This window comes from Coregonus clupeaformis, unplaced genomic scaffold (genome assembly GCF_020615455.1).
Source record: "Coregonus clupeaformis isolate EN_2021a unplaced genomic scaffold, ASM2061545v1 scaf0871, whole genome shotgun sequence".
Classification (NCBI taxonomy): Eukaryota; Metazoa; Chordata; class Actinopteri; order Salmoniformes; family Salmonidae; genus Coregonus; species Coregonus clupeaformis.
Genome location: NW_025534325.1, coordinates 198,489 through 215,847, shown reverse-complemented (window position 1 = coordinate 215,847; position 17,359 = coordinate 198,489). Strand labels below are relative to the sequence as shown.

Sequence of the window (17,359 nt, the reverse complement as noted above, 5' to 3'; positions counted from 1 at the left end):
ACTGTCTGTTATGGCTCCATGGATGTCCTCACATCCACAGGTTCACGTGTTCATTTTTTGAGAGAGGGGGAGATGATGTCCATCCCTGTTGCCAGGTAGAACACAGGAGAGAAAGTAAAGAGTATGGTCATGATCACTAACACTATCCTGTGTGCTTCACCCTGACTTGTGTCCTGGGGAAAAGGCATCATACAGTAACAGTAATGGACTGTGGAGACCTAGGTAATCACTAGACACTCAGCAACATGGCAAAATGATGTAGAGAACATCATCTTAGTATTCCATAGCAGTCTGGACACAACATGGGCACCGTTTAGTATGAATGTAACTGGGGGAGGGGCACAGATGAAATGGAAGCAATATGCAATAGCTCGATTACCCATTCCTAATGCCTGGCTGCTTCTTGGTGTCAGAGGATGAAGTGTGCCGGCTAGATTTACAAGGCTGGAGTGTGTCCTCATGTCCAGGGGGACTTTATTGGGTACATTCCACAGAGATTAAAGCAAGGAGAGCACTCTCCCTCTCGCTTCGGCAGCAATAATGACACAGAGGGATAACGTTAGGGGGAATCACTTTTTAAATGTCACACTGCCTTACGTGGGCTCGCTGAGCAAGGTGGAGAGCGCTTTTTAATCAGCAATCAAGGGTTTCATTATGTCTCAGCGAGGCTTTACGTAATGGGGACGATGAGTTGTAATTTTAAATTGCCGTGGTAATTTCCATCACAATTGGGACATAAAAGAGCAACGACGTGATTAGAGCTTTTAATGCCCACCCCGGGATAATATGAACACTGTAGCATAGGCGCTAATATGAGTGCTATGTGAGCCATACTCATTGTGAAAATCCAGTGTTGGCAGAGTGTGAGCTTCGTCTTTGTACTGTATCTCTAAAACTCACCTCAGGACAAACCCTCATCCGCAATGCCTGGTTCACAGCTACAGCACATCAGACCATAGTGTTGGGAAACCAACATTTATGCCATGTTTGGATGAATGTGGATTAATCATTAATTGAGGAGATTCCTTGAGTGAACATTTATTGAGGTAGAATGGAACTGTAGAACAAGTCTCTCGTCTCCAACCCTCTTTGATTCATTACAGACTAGCTGATCACTCTGACACAGGGGATCTAGATCCTGAGACGGGTATATAGCTTCATTAGAGCAGTAGTATGTGTGCTATTCTTGTTGGAGTGTGTAGTAGGCTACAGTATAGGAACCTTTACTGCATGATTGGGCCATTCAACCCTGGGGCCCATGTGTGGATGGGAAGCCTTCCTGCTGTTAGGTGACATCTCTGATGATGATCACAGGTATTGGACTAATGAGCTTTACTGGGGCATGGGTCTCTAGTGGGGTGGGGAGGGGCACTCTGCTTTCCAGCCTTCCCAGCCAGGCTAGCCTCTCCAAGTAGAACACAACATACTTCTGTTTCCCCACGCTCCTTTTCACTCCTATGTCGGCGATGCTAATTGACAGGCAGAGTAAACCAGCACCCGTGGTAGTGGAGGTGTGTCATGGCCGGGTCGTTCCAACGACATGCAGTTTGCACGAGCCTTAAGCAGATTCAGGCAGATTATGTCAGACCCAATTCCGATCGGATGGTTCAGCCGGTTGTTGTGGCCACAGTTAGTGAACAGGGCTGGGGATTAGTGTTTGGGGCGCTCTGATACCCCCAGCAGGGTTGCCCCGCTGATGTCACCCAGAGCTTCAGTCCCCGCCTTGGGCCCCGCCTAGGGTTGTGCCGTAATTGTGTCTATGACTGAATCCACTGTCAACAAGCCTTTAGATAAGGATAGTGGTTACAAATGAATGTGTCTCAGACTTTCTACATAAGCTTGAACCTTGTTTTGAAATCCAGTTTTTACCTTTGTTCCAGGGGCTCATGTGAACCCAGCAGTCTCTCTGGCCATGGTGGTCCTGGGCAAACTGCCTATAAAGAAGTTCCCTGTCTACGTGGCAGCACAGTTCCTGGGTGCCTTCGCTGGTTCTTGTGCTGTCTATGGGTTGTATTATGGTAGGTGTGACTGTCATCATGTCCATCACCATCATCATCCTCATCCTCATTATGATCATACACATTAATGCAGAGATTCTAAATGGAACACATTTTCATAGCATTTAGCCAGGGTGATATTTGAAAAAGGTATTGATCATTATTGGAGTGGGAACATTATTGGTTATTATTAACACTAACATTATTGGGAAAACTCAATTATTCTCTTTTCCATAGATGCCTTAATGGAACACACAGGAGGAGTTATGCAAGTTACTGGCGTCAATGCCACAGCTAATATATGGGCATCCTACCCTGCCAAGCACATCTCAGTCCTTGGAGGATTCGTAGACCAGGTGAGAGATGCACCATCAATGGATATCTAACCATATCCTAATACTGTCTTTGTTACTGAATGATATGAGCCGCACAGGCACACACCCTGATTTAAGGTTGAAGGCCCTGAGCTAGAACATGCCAGTACATGTGTAATAGTATGTATATAAGTGAATGTGCACGTGAGCGTACATTTAGATCAGTCGTGCATGTAAGTAACTAAGTGTACATGGTGAACATGTGTGTAGGCTGTAGTATGTGTCAAATAAAATAAAATAAAATGTTAGCTATCACATGCTTTGTAAAAGACAGGTGTAGACGAACAGTGAAATGCTTACTTACGGTCCCTTCCCAACAATGCAGAGAGAAAGAAAATAGAGAAATAATAGAAAAGTAATAACACATAATAAAAGTAATAATAAATACACAATGAGTAAAGATAACTTGGCTATATACACAGGGTACCAGTACCGAGTCGATGTGCAGGGTATGAGGTAATTGAGGTAGATATGTACATAAAAATAAAGTGACTAGGCAACAGGATATATAATAAACAGTAGCAGCAGCATATGTCATGAGTCAAAAATGTTAGTGCAAAAAGGGTCAATGCAGATTGTCTTGGTAGCTATTTGGTTAACTGTTTAACTAACTATTTAGCAGTCTTATGGCTTGGGGGTAGAAACTGTTCAGGATCCTGTTGGTTCCAGACTTGGTGAATCGGTATCGCTTGCCATGCTGTAGCAGAGAGAGCAGTCTATGACTTGGTTGGCTGGAGGCTTTGACATTTTTCAGGGCCTTCTTCTGGCACCACCTGGTATAGAGATCCTGGATGGCAGGGAGCTCGGCCCTAGTGATGTACTGGGCCGTATGCACTACCCTCTGTAGAGCCTTGCGGTCGGGTGCCAAGCAGTTGCCATACCAAGCGGTGATGCAGCCAGTCAAGATGCTCTCAGTGGTGCAGCTGTATAACTTTTGGAGGATCTGAGGGCCCATGCCAAATCTTTTCAGCCTCCTGAAGGGGAAGAGGTGTTGTCGTGCCCTCTTCACGACTGTGACGGTGTGTGTGGACCATGATAGATCCTTAGTGATGTGGACACCGATGAACTTGAAGGTCTCGACCCACTCCACTACAGCCCCATCGATGTGAATAGGAGCATGCTCAGCCTTCTGTTTCCTGTAGTCCATGATCAGCTCCTTAGTCTTGCTGACGTTGAGAGAGAGGTTGTTGTCCTGGCACCACATTGCCAGGTCTCTGACCCCCGTGTTGAGGGTCAGCATGGCAGATGTGTTGTTGCCTACCCTCACCACCTGGGGGAGGCCGTCTGGAAGTCTAGGATCCAGTTGCAGAGGGAGGTGTTCAGTCCCAGGGTCCTTAGCTTAGTGATGAGCTTAGTCCCCTGTAGCTCAGTTGGTACAGCATGGCGCTTGCAACACCAGGGTTGTGGGTTCGTTTCCCATGGGGGGCCAGTATGAAAATGTATGCACTCACTAACTGTAAGTCGCTCTGGATAAGAGCGTCTGCTAAATGACTAAAATGTAAAATGTAAATGAGCTTGAGCGCACTATGGTGTTGAACGCTGAGCTGTAGTCATTGAACAGCTTTCTCACATAGATGTTCCTCTTGTCCAGGTGGGAGAGGGCAGTGTGGAGTGCAATAGAGATTGTGGATCTGTTGGGGCGGTATGCGAATTGGAGTGAGTCCAGGGTATCTGGGATGTTGATGTGAGCCATGACCAGCCTTTCAAAGCATTTCATGGCTACAGATGTGCTATGGGGCGGTAGTCATTTAGACAGGTTACCTTGGCGTTCTTGGACACAGGGACTATGGTGGGCTGCTTGAAACATGTAGGTATTACAGACTGGGTCAGGGAGAGGTTGAAAATGTCAATGAAGACACTTGCCTGCTGGTCAGCGCATGCACTGAGTAAGCGTCCTGGTAATCCTTGTGAATGTTAACGTGTTTAAAGGTCTTACTCAAATTGTCAATGGAGAGCGTGATCACACAGTCGTCCGGAATAGCTGGTGCTCTCATGCATATACTGTGAGCAATACTGTCTGAGCAAAAACAACCATCTGTGCTGAATACCCAAGAGCTGAGTGTGCACATGCAAGTTTGGAGGCAGTCAATTTAGGAAGTAAACTACAATTACAATTCAATAATTGAAAAAAGGGCATTTATTTTCAAAGACTTCTCAATAAACTGAAAAGTAAAGCTTAATTTAAATTAAGAAATGTAAAAATGTTTGATATAAATAGCTTTACTTTTCAGTTTATTGAGAAGTCTTTGAAAATAAATGCCCTTTTTTCAATTATTTAATTGTAATTGTAGTTTACTTCCTAAATTGACTGCCTTCAATTCGAATTCAGCCCAACCCTGGTGTGTTTGTGGGTGTGTATGTGTGTGTATGTGTGTGTGTGTGTGTGTGTGTGTGTGTGTGCACGTGCATGTGTGGGTGTGTGGTTGGGTGTGTGTGTGTGGTAGGGGGTCAAAGTATAATCAGAAAACAATCATTAACTGGTTAATAGAAGCAAACATTCAAGCAGTCGTTTTTCCCTCTATGAACAGGAATTCATGCAATTATTGAGTTGGGAGTATTCTTAGCTCAAGATAAGGTTTGCTCCTAATATCTAGCCATATGGATACTATTCAAAAGACTTCAAAGCTGCCTCATCTATCCTTCATCCAGGGGAAAGGGGAAGCCCCATTATAGGCTTAGGAAAAAGAATAGAGGCCACAGGTCATCACATCAAATTAGTCAGGCTGGCCACAGACAGTCATTATAAAACCCAGACCATAACAACAAGCCATCCTCCCCCTGTCACTGTCTGCTATCCAACTCCTATTGTCATCTACCATGACATAAAAAGCTACAAGGAATACCACTTATGCTATTATGAGAGGCTGTCTTTTCTATCTTGGTGGAAGCATCCCAGTAACAACATGACCAGTAGCTACAGATTGTTCTTTTTGTAGCGATGATGAATGTACTGAATACCTATGTAGGATCTTCATTTGATCACTCTTTTGTTGCTGCAAATTTTTCTGCTCAGCAGGAAATGCAAACTTGCAGGGTATTCAATGTTTAAAAAGGCTGTTAGCATTTGGAAACAATGCCAGCCACTGCCAGGGAATGTATACCAAAGCATGGACTGCTGTCATACCTTGTCCATAGACTGCTTACAGGTTGAGGAAACCAATATGTCATTTTGTAATTTCTACATCATAATTCACATTTCCTGATGCTGCAGGATTATTTTCCTGCTGTAGCAAACTGGCTCAAATTATGTATGTCTGTCAATTATCTGTTTTGATCATTGCTATCTCGAAATCATGGCTGATGCCTTCTCTCCAGGTTATAGGAACAGCTGCCTTGATCCTGTGCATTCTGGCCATTATTGATGGGAAGAACATTGGAGCTCCTAAAGGGATGGAGCCACTGTGCATTGGCCTGATCATCATGGCCATTGGAGTGTCCATGGGACTCAACTGTGGCTATCCCATCAACCCTGCCAGAGACCTGGGCCCAAGGCTCTTCACTGCTGTGGCTGGATGGGGCATGGAGGTGTTCAGGTAATGTCCAACACCGCTTATACTAGAGAGAAGAGAAGTCCCACAAATGAGAGCTGGATGGCCTCCATAAGTACAGTAGCATTTCACAAACATTTTTAGATGCCTTTTAGATTTTTAGATTTTAGTCATTTAGCAGACGCTCTTATCCAGAGCAACTTACAGTTAAGTGAGTGCATAAATTTTTCATACTGGCCCCCCGTGGGAAACGAACCCACAACCCTGGCGTTGCAAGCGCCATGCTCTGCCAACTGAGCTACAGGAGGCCCTTAAACCTTTTGAAATGGCCAATTTGCTTTCTTCTCCTAAAAAATCAAACAGCCCGTGCTCAATTTACAGTAGAACATTGAAAGATTCAGAAACAGAGTATGTGTGTGTGACGGGAAAGCCCCTCTCTGATCTGAGCGTGCCAAGCGGAGCTGCAGGCACATTATGCTGCTTTTCAGTCCTCCTCCCTAGCAGTGGCTGGGAGTTAGGCACGCAGTGTGAGAAACAGGGGAGTGAATACCAGTGGCCTGGCCTCCTTCTCTCCTTCAGGAAGAGCAGGAATATGTGGCTCTATCGCTATCTCTGCTCTTCTGACAATCTCAATCAATATTTCAGCAACCTCTTGTATCTCCTGCATTTTGGAAAAGGCTTGGAGATGTGAGAGGGCAGAGTAAGGTTCTTTCTCTGCACATAAATATTCCATGCTTCATATAACAGAAAATGGCACCATTGTGTGTTCTACTGTCAGAGGCAGACTCCCTCTCTCTGCCATCACTCTTCAAAGCTGTCCCTGTTACTTTGGGTATTTATTTACACTAGATAAGCAAAGCGGTCATCGGCTACAATGTCTGTACTTTGAAATGCAAACTTCCATAGTCCCCAGAGAAAGCTGGGTGAAGCAATTCACAAGCAGTTATTTAACAATGAGAGATGGGCTAAAGAAGAGTTATATAAGATAAACGTGCAACATCAGTGAAAAAAAAAGAGGGATATGAGGGACCTCTCTGCCAGTGCACTATAGACTTCTCTTCAGTAGAGGGCGCTGTCTGATCTAATGGCCACAGACCACAGTTTCCCAACCTGCTCCTTGGGGACCCCGCCGTTGCACATATTTGTTCTACTCCAGCACTAGCACAGAACACCTGATTCAACGGAAAGGGCTGGTTGGTTAAATCACAAGCTGAATCAGGATTGCTGGTGCTGGAATAGAACAATTGTGTGCAATGGCTGGGGGTCCCTTACTGGGGTGGGAAACATTGACATACCGTATTTGACCCTCTACTTTATACCATGTTCACACTACATCTCACCAGATGTTTCGCATACAGATGTAGGATCTTAATTTGATCACCCTGTTGTAGGAGAACTCTCCTGCAATGCAGGACATTTAAAACGTATAGTGTATTTGAAGTTTTAAATGGTTTCTAAAGTTTGTAATTTCCACATTGAGATTAAAGACTTGATTTTCCCTTCCGAAAAATGTATCAACCCTTACAAAAATGTCCATTAATTATAATCCACATAATAATTCAAATTTCCTGTTGCTGCAGGATTCCTTTCCTGCTGTAGCAAACTGGCTCAAATGAAGATCCTACGTCTGTATGAGATTATCCATATATGTATACATTTAAGATTAGTTCTCTCTAATGCGCACATAAACCTGCGGCCCTGAGATTTACATCATACTGTAAAATTAGACGTAATCTGCCCGTTTGAAATATGGGTTTAAATACATCCCTTAAATCTCAGCCGTTTTAGCAGCACGCACAGCTGTAATCACAATGTTAAGATAGAGATGTATAAGGATGATAGTAGGATATTAAAGCGTACATTCCATCCAGCATACATTGCATCCACTGAATCTCTGTAGGGAAACTGAAAGCAATAGGACCAGGTACAGTGGCACAGTTCTTTGACGTCAGTAGGTACAGTAGGAAGAGCTGGCAGTGTGCCATGTCCATTAGACGTCATCGTGTGACCCAGTGTGTCTGTCCGTCATCAGGCCTGATCATGGGATATGGTTAGTCACCCTGGCTCTGCCCATAGATTACACACCCTAATCCACCAGCCCTGTAGTCTGCATCCACCCCCTGGTAGTTTAACAGCTAAACACAGCCTGCTCAGACACTGTCTATTTTCCTATTTGGGCCTTGTCACGTCAGTGCTGGTAATTCAGTCCCTTTAGCCCACAGTATCCAACCAGTCAGTACTAGCAGAGGGAGGCTAATCTCTATCAGGGAGTTGCCCTGAGGTGATCAGGTGCTCAGTTCAGGACAGAATCAGGACATGTACTAAGTAGTAGGCTCCAGTATCAGAGAGCTGTTTAGGTGGGAGTTTGAGGGGTGATCTGGGGGGTCATTGGAAATTGTTAGGTTTTTACCATTACCTGCTATTAAGATAACTGGCAAATCTGTAAAGCACAATTAGAATTAGGCGTTTATAGAAACAGATTGGTGGGGAGTGGGAACAGATCAACTTTACAGTGCCTTGCAAAATTATTCATCCCCCTTGGCGTTTTTCCTATTTTGTTGCATTACAACCTGTAATTTAAATGGATTTTTATTTGGATTTCATGTAATGGACATACACAAAATAGTCCAAATTGGTGAAGTGAAATGAAAAAAATTACTTGTTTCAGAAAATTCTAAAAAATTAATAACGGAAAAGTGGTGCGTGCACATGTATTCACCCCCTTAGCTATGAAGCCCCTAAATAAGATCTGGTGCAACCAATTACCTTCAGAAGTCACATAATTAGTTAAATAAAGTCCACCTGTGTGCAATCTAAGAGTCACATGATCTGTCACATGATCTCACTATATATACACCTGTTCTAAAAGGCCCCAGAGTCTGCAACACCACTAAGAAAGGGACACCACCAAGCAAGCGGCACCATGAAGACCAAGGAGCTCTCCAAACAGATCAGGGACAAAGTTGTGGAAAAGTACAGATCAGGGTTGGGTTATAAAAAAATATCAGAAACTTTGAACATCCCACGGAGCACCCTTAAATCCATAATAAAAAAATTGAAAGAATATGGCACCACAACAAACCTGCCAAGAGAGGGCCGCCCACCAAAACTCATGGACCAGGCAAGGAGGGCATTAATCAGAGAGGCAACAAAGAGACCAAAGATAACCCTGAAGGAGCTGCAAAGCTCCACAGCGGAGATTGGAGTATCTGTCCATAGGACCACTCCACAGAGCTGGGCTTTACGGAAGAGTGGCCAGAAAAAAGCCATTGCTTAAAGAAAAAAATAAGCAAACACGTTTGGTGTTCGCCAAAAGGCATGTGGGAGACTCCCCAAACATATGGAAGAAGGTACTCTGGTCAGATGAGAATAAAATTGAGCTTTTTGGCCATCAAAGAAAACGCTATGTATGGCGCAAACCCAACACCTCTCATCACCCCGAGAACACCATCCCCACAATGAAGCATGGTGGTGGCAGCATCATGCTGTGGGGATGTTTTTCATCGGCAGGGACTGGGAAACTGGTCAGAATTGAAGGAATGATAGATGGCGCTAAATAAAGGGAAATTCTTGAGGGAAACCTGTTTCATTCTTCCAGAGATTTTAGACTGGGATGGAGGTTCACCTTCCAGCAGGACAATGACCCTAAGCATACTGCTAAAGCAACACTTGAGTGGTTTAAGGGGAAACATTTAAATGTCTTGGAATGGCCTAGTCAAAGCCCAGACCTCAGTTCAATTGAGAATCTGTGGTATGACTTAAAGATTGCTGTACACCAGCGGAACCCATCCAACTTGAGGGAACTGGAGCAGTTTTGCCTTGAAGAATGGGCAAAAATCCCAGTGGCTAGATGTGCTAAACTTATAGAGACATACCTCAATAGACTTGCAGTTGTAATTGCTGCAAAAGGTGGACAAAAGTATTGACTTTGGGGGGGTTAATAGTTCTGCATGCTCAAGTTTTCTGTTTGTTTCACAATAAAAAATATTTAGCATCTTCAAAGTGGTATGCATGTTGTGTAAATCAAATGATACAAACCCCCCAAAAATCCCCAAAATGTAATTCCAGGTTGTAAGGCAACAAAATAGGAAAAATGCCAAGGTGGGGTGAATACTTTCGCAAGCCACTGTATGTATATTCGGATCAATAGACTAGCAGGCAGATTAAGAGAGAGAGTAGAGGAGTAGTGAGAGGTGGAGATTAGAGAGAGCCTATCCAGGGAGTCTTACTGTGTAAATAAACAAAAGGTAGTAGTGGAATCTGCTCCCAATGTACCAGTGGAGGCTGCTGAGGGGAGGATGGCTCATAATAAAGGCTGGAACGGAACCAATGGAATGGCATCAAACACATGGAAACCATGTGTTTGATACCATTCCACTGAGCCATTAGTACAAGCCCATCCTCCCCAATTAAGGTGCCACCAACCTCCTGTGCAATGTACAGTAGCATACCCCAGACCAGGGCAGGTTCCTGGGTCGCTTTAAAGACTCATACATTCTTTTTCATTTAATTTTTAAATCATCACTGTATGTCTAGTAAGTCACTGTGTGTGTTTATTTCATGAAAATAACGGCAAATATATTTGTATAATTTATTTCCCTGAGCCTCCTTTTGCTATCAAAATGCTGTCTGATTGTGTGGGCGTGTTGATACAAATTTAAACATATTTTCATACACATTCTTGATTGGCGGATAGGATCGTCCCTACTTACCCCTTCAAATTAGGAGGATACATAAAAGACGACTGGTCATTGGTCAGAATAATCAGATCAGATAATAATTTCATGCTGTCGGCCAAAAACTCCATCCCACCTGAACAGGCTGAAACTCCAGGCATTTTTTCAATAAGTTCTTACTGTTAAAGGGCATTATCATAATTTTCACAATTTCAGTGTTATTTCTACCTCATAGTGTGGCGATATCATTAAAATAACTGAAAAATCATGTTTTTGACTGCACTGCCCCTTTAATGAGGGTGGCCACTATTTACACAGTAGATATACACTGAGTGTACAAAACAGTTGCATCCCCTTTTGCCCTCAGACCAGCCTCAATTCGTCGGGGCATGGACTCTACAAGGTGTCGAAAGTGTTCCACAGGGATGCTTTCCCGTGTTGACTCCATTGCTTCCCAAAGTTGTATCAACTTGGTTGTATGTCCTTTGGGTGGTGGACCCTTCTTGATACACACAGGAACCTGTTGAGCGTGAAAAAACCCCCAGCAGCGTTGCAGTTCTTGACACACTCAAACCGGTGTGCCTGGCACCTACTACCATACCCCCTTCAAAGACACTTTTTGTCTTGCCCATTCACCCTCTGAATGGCACATATACACAAACCATGTTCTCTCAAGGCTTAAAAATCATCCTTTAACCTGTCTCTTCCTCTTTATCTACACTGATTGAAGTGGATTTAACAAGAGACATTATAAGGGATCATAGCTTTCACCTGGATTCACCTGGTTAGTCTATGCCAAGGAAAGAGCAGGTGTTCGTAATGTTTTGTACACTCAGTGCATTTGGTATTAAACGTTTTATTTGAACTTATTCACTACAAAGTCACATGTAATCTCCTGAACACCTGTATATATATCTCCTCTTGTCTATGCAGTGCTGGAGGCTGCTGGTGGTGGATCCCAGTAGCGGGGCCCATGGTGGGAGGAGTGGTGGGGGCCGCCATTTACTACCTGTTCATCGAGCTGCACCATGCCGAGCCTGAGAAACAGGGGGAGAACAACGTCAAGGACAAATACGAGATGGTCACCCTGAGTTAGACAGAGAGGCCAGGGGCCCCCATTGTTCTGAGGCTTGACAGCTTCCTACCCCTTTAACCCTCAACAGGCTAAACATCCACCTCAATGAGGCCACACTTGACACAATCTTCTCCGCTTGCACTAGAGTAATTTCCTCTTTCTAAGGGACCTGAGGTCAGGTCTCAGTCTCTGCACTCTCATGGACAGGTCCGCTGAAAGAATGCAAATTGAGCCAACACATAAAAAACACAAACACGTATGTAATGTTAAATTCACAATCACAAGCTGAGATCTCAGGCATGTTCACTACCCCATGACATCGTCAACATCAGGTGTTCAGACTATCCATTCTACTCTGAGGATAGTTCCTGAGTACAGTGATTTCTATGAATTTATATTGCATTTCTTGTATAGGGCTATTTTTCATTGCAGGAGGAATTTGCCAAGTTTAAAACCGTCTCAATATTTTCTATCTTTCAGGCAGAGGCGATGGTAAATGTTATTAACCACGTCGATGATAAATGTTATTAACCACATAAAAAAATAGCCAGTAACAGTTTCTGTGATGGAAGGAAGGAAGTGTGTCTATTTTTTGTCAGTGAGCTAGTTTAATAGTATGCTCTCTTCTGCTTCACTTCATCCATCTATTTGTTACAGTTGTGTGAATCCCTCTGCCTGCTGCAACACACAACCTCATCACTGCCTGTGTGCTATATCTAACACACATCTATGTATTTGTGCTTTGAAATGCTCATAGTCTTATTTTCCTAGCTTTTATTTTTAGAGTGCAGAAAAAAAACGGCCTTAATGTGTGTGAAATGAGCCTCACACCGTTCCGTTCCTACTCTCTCTCTCACGTTGAGCACAGGACTCTGTATCGTGACACGGATGCATTTCTAAATTATTTTTATCTGACTTTTATTTCCTCTTATATAATGTTCCGGCTGTCATGTGAATACATTTTCATAGAAGCATGAGTAGGGATGCCTAGTATCTACAGTACCTAGCATGGAAATGTTTTAATAAACAATATACTGTATGAAGTCCAATGAGAGATAATTTACCCCACTGGCCAATGGCCATATGGGAATGTATAAAAATTGTTTGTTTATCGTAATCAATAAGTTATTCCTCCAATGATGTGACTAGGATTCAACCACTGAGGAACTACTACACTATGACCTATAGTGAACTGGACAATAACAGAATAACATCAGTACAACTTCCAAGAATAGAGCCCTTCAACTCAGAGAAAAACACTCAACTGAACCAAGTCCTTCCATCCTAGTGATGTTATTTAGCCATGGGTGGCTGGAGGAACATGGGTGGGCAGAGGAACATGGGTCGGCAGAGGAACACGAGTTCCCTATTCCCAGAAGAGCCCTCGCCAATGAAACACATAGCATTTTATAACCTGTATGTGGCTTACTACTGAACCAGATATAATTCGTAGGGAAAAATAAAGCTCTTTAGAAATGATTTTCTCTATTAATTTACACCTTTGTTACTTAGTGGTTTAGTTGCTGTAGTTTCTTATTGTAGTTCGTTGTTAGTTTAAAAAAATTGCTACTTCATGACTATTTCATGATGCTAGCTTGATTCTCCTGAGATTCAACCTTTGGAGGAGTACAATGTTTTATGGCTGTTGTTTTTTTGTTGCTTCACTTGGCTTAAAATAAAAGGCACTTTTACTCACACTATTTTTCTCAGATGCTGTTTGACGAAAGCTATTTGTTTGTGAAGGTAATTTTGTAATTTATACAACTGTAATGTAGATTTTACAAAAATAAATATTTTATGTGTATTTCTTTCATTGTCTGTCTTGATCAATCAATCCACATTAATTGTCTACTGCTTAAGGGAAGTAAAACACATTCAGTGAGAAACTATCACTATCCACTGTGTTCCACTAGCACTGGAATAAGTGCATTGGTAGTAACTGGCAGGTATTCAATATTACCCGTATGCAATCCTAAAAATAACAGGCCAGAAAACAGGTCACGATCACTAAGTACAACCACTTAGTCACCCAGCGCAGTGTGGAGTGAATAAAACATTTTAAAAGGCAGCAATCGGAAATGCTTATGTAATGTCATATTCAATATTTTATCAAATAATTGTAAGAAATATACAGTTGAAGTCGGAAGTTTACATACACTTATGTTGGAATCATTAAAACTCGTTTTTCAACCACTCCACAAACTTCTTGTTAACAAACTATAGTTTTGTCAAGTCGGTTAGGACATCTACTTTGTGCATGACACAAGTAATTTTTCCAACAATTGTTTACAGACAGATTATTTCACTTATAGATCACTGTATCACAATTCCAGTGGGTCAGAAGCTTATATACACTAAGTTGAGTGTGCCTTTAAACAGCTTGGAAAATTCCAGAAAATTATGTCTGGCTTTAGAAGCTTCTGATAGGCTAATTGACATCATTTGAGTCAATTGGAGGTGTACCTGTGGATGTATTTCAAGGCCTACCTTCAAACCCAGGGCCTCTTTGCTTGACATCATGGGAAAATCAAAAGAAATCAGCCAAGACCTCAGAAAACAAATTGTAGAACTCCACAAGTCTGGTTCATCCTTGGGAGCAATTTCCAAACGCCTGAAGGTAGCACGTTCATCTGTACAAACAATAGTACGCAAGTAAAAACACCATTGGACCACACAGCCGTCATACCGCTCAGGAAGGAGACGTGTTCAGTCTCCTAGAGATGAACGTACTTTGGTGCGAAAAGTGCAAATCAATCCCAGAACAACAGCAAAGGACCTTGTGAAGACGCTGGAGGAAACAGGTACAAAAGTATTTATATCCACAGTAAAACGAGTCCTATATCGACATAACCTGAAAGGCCGCTCAGCAAGGAAGAAGCCACTGCTCCAAAACCGCCATAAAAAAGCCAGGGTACGGTTTGCAACTGACATGGATCGTACTTTTTGGAGAAATGTCCTCTGGTCTGATGAAACAAAAATAGAACTGTTTGGCCATAATGACCATCATTATGTTTGGAGGAAAAAGGCGGACACTTGCAAGCCGAAGAACACCATCCCAACCGTGAAGCACGGGGGTGGCAGCATCATGCTGTGGGGGTGCTTTGCTACAGGAGGGACTGGTGCACTTCACAAAATAGATGGCATCATGAGGAAGGAAAATGATGTGGATATATTGAAGCATAATCTCAAGACATCAGTCAGGAAGTTAAAGCTGGGTCGCAAATGGGTCTTCCAAATGGACAATGACCACAAGCATACTTCCAAAGTTGTGGCAAAATGGCTTAAGGACAACAAAGTCAAGGTATTGGAGTGGCCATCACAAAGCCCTGACCTCAATCCTATAGAACATTTGTGGGCAGAACTGAAAAAGCGTGTGCGAGCAAGGAGGCCTACAAACCTGACTCAGTTACACCAGGTCTGTCAGGAGGACTGGGCCAAAATTCACCCAATTTATTGAGGGAAGCTTGTGGAAGGCGAAACGTTTGACCCAAGTTAAACAATTTAAAGGAAATGCTACCAAATACTAATTGAGTGTATGTAAACTTCTGACCCACTGGGAATGTGATGAAAGAAGTAAAAGCTTAAATAATCATTCTCTCTACTATTATTCTGACATTTCACAATCTTAAAATAAAGTGGTGATCCTAACTGACCTAAAACAGGGAATTTTTACTAGGATTAAATGTGAGGAATTGTGAAAACTGAGTTTAAATGTATTTGGATGACAATGCAAACAAACATCAACATTTAAAGATGTATCTACTGCTTGGATAGTTCCATCTGAGCCACTGGCTTAATCATTTTAAAAAGTGATATTGAATTGTGTTTGGTAGTCAACATTTGAAGGAGAGGTACAGTGTATCTTCTGCTTGGATATACAGTGGGGAAAAAAAGTATTTAGTTAGCCACCAATTGTGCAAGTTCTCCCACTTAAAAAGATGAGAGAGGCCTGTAATTTTCATCATAGGTAAACGTCAACTATGACAGACAAATTGAGAAATTTTTTCTCCAGAAAATCACATTGTAGGATTTTTAATGAATTTATTTGCAAATTATGGTGGAAAATAAGTATTTGGTCACCTACAAACAAGCAAGATTTCTGGCTCTCACAGACCTGTAACTTCTTCTTTAAGAGGCTCCTCTGTCCTCCACTCGTTACCTGTATTAATGGCACCTGTTTGAACTTGTTATCAGTATAAAAGACACCTGTCCACAACCTCAAACAGTCACACTCCAAACTCCACTATGGCCAATACCAAAGTGCTGTCAAAGGACACCAGAAACAAAATTGTAGACCTGCACCAGGCTGGGAAGACTGAATCTGCAATAGGTAAGCAGCTTGGTTTGAAGAAATCAACTGTGTGAGCAATTATTAGGAAATGGAAGACATACAAGACCACTGATAATCTCCCTTGATCTGGGGCTCCACGCAAGATCTCACCCCGTGGGGTCAAAATGATCACAAGAACGGTGAGCAAAAATCCCAGAACCACACGGGGGGACCTAGTGAATGACCTGCAGAGAGCTGGGACCAAAGTAACAAAGCCTACCATCAGTAACACACTACACCGCCAGGGACTCAAATCCTGCAGTGCGAGACGTGTCCCCCTGCTTAAGCCAGTACATGTCCAGGCCCGTCTGAAGTTTGCTAGAGTGCATTTGGATGATCCAGAAGAGGATTGGGAGAATGTCATATGGTCAGATGAAACCAAAATAGAACTTTTTTGGTAAAAACTCAACTCGTCGTGTTTGGAGGACAAAGAATGCTGAGTTGCATCCAAAGAACACCATACCTACTGTGAAGCATGGGGGTGGAAACATCATGCTTTGGGGCTGTTTTTCTGCAAAGGGACCAGGACGACTGATCCGTGTAAAGGAAAGAATGAATGGGGCCATGTATCGTGAGATTTTGAGTGAAAACCTCCTTCCATCAGCAAGGGCATTGAAGATGAAACGTGGCTGGGTCTTTCAGCATGACAATGATCCCAAACACACCGCCCGGGCAACGAAGGAGTGGCTTCGTAAGAAGCATTTCAAGGTCCTGGAGTGGCCTAGCCAGTCTCCAGATCTCAACCCCATAGAAAATCTTTGGAGGGAGTTGAAAGTCCGTGTTGCCCAGCGACAGCCCCAAAACATCACTGCTCTAGAGGAGATCTGCATGGAGGAATGGGCCAAAATACCAGCAACAGTGTGCGAAAACCTTGTGAAGACTTACAGAAAACGTTTGACCTGTGTCATTGCCAACAAAGGGTATATAACAAAGTATTGAGAAACTTTTGTTATTGACCAAATACTTATTTTCCACCATAATTTGCAAATAAATTCATAAAAAATCCTACAATGTGATTTTCTGGATTTTTTCTTCTCATTTTGTCTGTCATAGTTGACGTGTACCTATGATGAAAATTACAGGTCTCTCTCATCTTTTTAAGTGGGAGAACTTGCACAATTGGTGGCTGACTAAATACTTTTTTCCCCCACTGTAGTTATATCGGTGCCACTGACTTAGTTAGGCTTTCCAATTTGTCTACATATTAATAATTAATATGTTGGATTCACGTCTCCATCTCAACCAAAAATCTAACTTAATAGGACTAAATCAAATTAAATCAAACTTTAATTGCACTTTAAATAAAGTTTGATTTTGTCCTATTCTTTCAACTTTTTTGGTTGAGATGGAGACGTGAATCCAATATTATTAACTTAACTAAATCTGAAATCAACCAAAGCTTGAAACTCTAGGGCTCTA

The 17,359-nt window shown here is 42.6% G+C and overlaps 1 protein-coding gene across 1 annotated transcript; it reads left to right on the top strand.

Annotated features, from left to right (window-relative positions):
- The first annotated feature begins 1,855 nt into the window (after positions 1-1,855).
- Positions 1,856-13,418, top strand: LOC123485816 (aquaporin-10-like). Its single transcript, XM_045216949.1, has 4 exons — positions 1,856-2,018; positions 2,235-2,353; positions 5,687-5,904; positions 11,469-13,418. The coding sequence occupies exons 1-4, from the start codon at positions 1,913-1,915 to the stop codon at positions 11,629-11,631; spliced, it is 606 nt and encodes a 201-aa protein (XP_045072884.1). The 5' UTR covers positions 1,856-1,912; the 3' UTR covers positions 11,632-13,418.
- Positions 13,419-17,359: the final 3,941 nt, after the last annotated feature.